Below are 4,218 nucleotides of genomic sequence, written 5' to 3' on the forward strand. Positions count from 1 at the left end.
CCACCATCCATCAGTGGAAGAGCTCACAGACAGCTTTGGGAAGAAAAACCTCAGAGTATCTTCTGGTGATCATACTGGAAAGTCTCTGTCCAGGGGGGATTCATGACATCAACCTGGAGTCACCTGCAGTTGACACTTGGAGGCACCTCAAGTCAAACCAAACAAGACAGAACACATACCAGGTGGGGTCTTCCCTGCTGGGGCAGGACCTCCTGAGGAAGTCCACAATTCCTGAGCTGGATCAAGGATCACTAGTGGTCCAAGAGAGACTTCAGCCTCTGCCACCACGGAGGACCCACCTGACAAGAGATGGACAGGAATGAGATCACCAAGGGGGGGAACTCCTGCTTCATCTGCATTTCAGGGCTCACAGGAAGGCAGACCCTGCCAGAGCAGCTTTCTGGTAGTTCCAAACAGAAGGACACCCAGGCTCTGGTACTTGAACAAGGACACCAGAGAAGAGCTTGGCTTCTCCTTCAGAGGAGATGCATCTGCTGAAGCTCTTCCAGCACCTTGGCCATCCCAGCCTGGAGGGTCAGCCTGCCTCCAGGGGACACTTTGGACACACAGAGCCTTACCTTGCTTGGAAGGGATGTCTCTCTTCAAGCGCCTCCCGGACCATCTGGCTGGAGGGTGGATTCTCTGGGAGTATCCTCCATGCGATGGACAGTTGCCTGTCTCACAGCAGCTGCAGATGTCTCCTGTGCCCTCCACTGGAGCCCAGCTGAAACAGAATCACCTCTAAGCCTGTCTTCTCCAGGAGGGTCCCCTCCCCACCTGCACCAGCTACTCACAGGCTGCTGGCCTTGTTGAAGGAACCAGGGGGGATTCATGACATCAACCTGGAGTCACCTGCAGTTGACACTTGGAGGCACCACAAGTCAAACCAAACAAGACAGAACACATACCAGGTGGGGTCTTCCCTGCTGGGGCAGGACCTCCTGAGGAAGTCCACAATTCCTGAGCTGGATCAAGGATCACTAGTGGTCCAAGGGAGACTTCAGCCTCTGCCACCATTGAGGACCCACCTGACAAGAGATGCACAGGAATGAGATCACCAAGCAGGGAACTCCTGCTTCATCTGCATTTCAGGGCTCACAGGAAGGCAGACCCTGCCAGAGCAGCTTTCTGGTAGTTCCAAACAGAAGGACACCCAGGCTCTGGTACTTGAACAAGGACACCAGAGAAGAGCTTGGCTTCTCCTTCAGAGGAGATGCATCTGCTGAAGCTCTTCCAGCACCTTGGCCATCCCAGCCTGGAGGGTCAGCCTGCCCCCAGGGGACAGTTTGGACACACAGAGCCTTACCTTGCTTGGAAGGGATGTCTCTCTTCAAGCGCCTCCCGGACCATCTGGCTGGAGGGTGGATTCTCTGGGAGTATCCTCCATGCGATGGACAGTTGCCTGTCTCACAGCAGCTGCAGATGTCTCCTGTGCCCTCCACTGGAGCCCAGCTGAAACAGAATCACCTCTAAGCCTGTCTTCTCCAGGATGCTCCCCTCCCCACCTGCACCAGCTACTCACAGGCTGCTGGCCTTGTTGAAGGAACAGGCCTTGTTCCAGGGACTTGGGGCTTGGTCCTCTGGGGAGACCTTCAGCTGGCAGGTGAGATAGATCTGGAAGGGACAGGACAGCCACAGCCAAGGGTCATGAGGTCTGTCCAAGCAGAACAGCAGGGCTTCTGGACATGCTGGGGGAGCAGGGGCAGGCACCACATCTCACCAAGTTCCTCTCATCTCCTGCAAACTTGAAGGCATCCACTGTGAAGCGCAGCGTGTCCTGCCTCAGCCTTGGAGAGATGAAGGTTGAGGAGCTGTCCTCTGATCTCCCATCCACCAAGCACCTGCCCCAGGGCCACAAGAGTCAGGGACATGCCGGCCACCTCCAGCAGCACCCCCAGGACCCCAGCACACCCCTTACCCGCCAAGCTCAATCAAGGCATATCGGGGAGAGGAGGTCCTGTCGGGACTCAGGGTGGCCACACACTCATCCACAAAGAGCCTCAGGGGGACATGGCCCCCAGAAGCCACAGCAGCCTCCAGGTGCAGCCTCTCCCCCAGCTGGAAGCCATTGGAGACTCTCTCACTGCTCCAGTCATCTGGAAGGCAGAGCCAAGCCTACAGGTCACTTGGGACAACAGCACATGGCCCTCCCAACGTCCCTCCTGCCCTCAGGGCATCTCTTCTCTGAGCAGCAGCCCCAGGTCTCCCTCCTGCAAGGCTGCATTGGAGCCCAGCTCACAGGTCTCCTTGGCTGCTCAACCCATGGCCCAGACCCAGCAGGAGCAGGGACCTGAGGGACACGGGGCTGTGGGGGCTGCACCCACCGGTCAGGAGGCGCAGGGAGAACGTCAGCCTCTCCTCCGCCAACAGGGTGGAGCGGAAGGGAGCCCACGTGGGCCGCACACCGTGGCTGCTCACATTGCCCTTCCTAAAGGGAAGAGAAGACACAAGCCTTGACACACCAAGTCCACCCTCACCTCGCCTCCACAGGAGCACAGACACAGCCCCCAGCTCCTCACCTGGGGTAGTGACACTCAATAGGAACCACAGCCGGGTTGGTCCTCACAATCCCCAGGTTGCCAGAAGGAGTAGGCTTGTAGGACAAACTGGTTTTGTAGATCAAGGAGTCAGGGGTCAGCTGGAAGGAAGGTTTGGGAGAGCTCCAAGTCAACCACAACCTCAGCACCATCAGCCACCCAGCACTGACCGGGCTAGGACACAGAGGCCCATCAGCTCCAAAGGCTGTCTTCCCCATTCCCAATCCAGCACACACAGGGTGCCATGAAGCTTTGATGGCATCCCAACGAGGTGCCAGTCCTGGAGGAGGTCAGGCTCAAGGACCTGGCCACTCCAGCAAGTACCCACAGCAGGTGGGCAGGGGCTGGAGGACAGGAGGTCCTCAAGCCTCCTCCCCCAGCTCAACTGGGCCACACCAGCTCCAGGCAGCCCTTCTCCTCTCCTCACCAGGAGGTCACCAAGCTCCCAGCAAGCCCCTTGCCCAGCTCCCACACACACACTCACTGCACTCTCAACCTCTGCCCACCTCTCCCAGCTTCTCCTGCATCCACTTACATCTCAGCCCTGAAACCACCACAAGCCTTGATTGCTCTTCTGTGTGCACCTCACCCAGGGCTTGAGGGTAGCACCCACACTCCAAAGACCAGCTCTCCTATGGCCACACCACCCCTCACTCGAGACTTGCTGCAACCAGGTGAGCCCTTCACCACACCAAAGCCTGACATCACCTTCACAAGGTTACTTCTGGGACCAAGACCTTCACCAAGAAGAATTGGGCAGCATGACAGCACATTGCTCTCCAGCCATTCCCATTGACCCACCCAGCACTGCTCAAAGCCCAGAGGAAGGGCCATTCCCTGCACACCAGCACCCCAGATGGAGCAGCCCCTCAGCCCAGCATCCCACCTCACCTGCAGGCTGCTGCCACACTCGTGCAGCCCAGCCACAAAGGTCACCCTGCTCTCAGCAGCACCCTGCCCCACCGGCAAGCAGCCAGCTGAGCCCAGCCTCAGGTCCCCAGCCTTGACCAGGTGTCCTGTGCCAAAGAGGTCCCTGTGCACCCTCACCACCACCTGCGCCTCCTGGCACTCAACGGACACAGGGTGCAGTGGGGCCGCAGCCTGGAGCTGGGAGACATCCACCCATGCCCAGGGAGAGGGCTGGGAGAAGGAAGGCACCCTCGGATGGCTCCAGGAGGAGTCCCCCCGCACCTCCAAGACCCTTGAGCCCCTTGGAGGGACACGCCAGGGGCTGGAGGACACAGCCTCAGCCAGCACCCAGCACAACACAAACAACCCCAGGCTGCCTCCAGAACCCATCCTGACCACAGCAAAAGCAGCTCATGGAGAAAGGGCTCCTCACCAGCCTTTTATAGCAGCCCCACCAGCAGCCCAGCCCAGATGGGGAACACCTGGGGGCTGCAGGCAGGGCCACCACCCAACCAGAGCAGCTTGGGACAACAGGACCCAGCTGGGACCAGCCCTCCTTCTCAGGCTCTGCTGGATGATTTCCCTGGAGCTGCACCTGGAGATTCCCTGGAGCAGTGTCTCCCATGTCCCTCTGGCTTGCCTCTTTGGGCTAACATCAGCCATTGATGCCTTGGTGGCCAACTGGCCACAGGACCCCTGCTTTTATCCCTCATACCTCTCCCTGTGTCCTTCTTCCTCTGGGACACAGAGCCAGTTTTGGCCACCAACATGG

General features: G+C 58.9%; 1 protein-coding gene across 1 annotated transcript; it reads right to left on the reverse strand.

Annotated features, from left to right (window-relative positions):
• Positions 1-179: 179 nt before the first annotated feature.
• Positions 180-3,836, reverse strand: LOC106894857 (zona pellucida sperm-binding protein 3-like; the record flags this gene model as incomplete). The annotated part of the gene is made up of 9 exons (XM_014953836.1): positions 3,429-3,836; positions 2,520-2,638; positions 2,325-2,428; positions 1,919-2,096; positions 1,721-1,841; positions 1,523-1,614; positions 1,307-1,452; positions 909-1,028; positions 180-299 (listed from the first exon to the last, which is right to left on the reverse strand). Coding segments are annotated over exons 1-9 (1,408 nt in total), but the record flags the coding sequence as incomplete, so codon positions are not given.
• Between the last annotated feature and the right edge of the window lie 382 nt (positions 3,837-4,218).

The sequence above is a fragment of the Calidris pugnax genome, unplaced genomic scaffold (genome assembly GCF_001431845.1).
Source record: "Calidris pugnax isolate Ruff unplaced genomic scaffold, ASM143184v1 scaffold237, whole genome shotgun sequence".
Classification (NCBI taxonomy): Eukaryota; Metazoa; Chordata; class Aves; order Charadriiformes; family Scolopacidae; genus Calidris; species Calidris pugnax.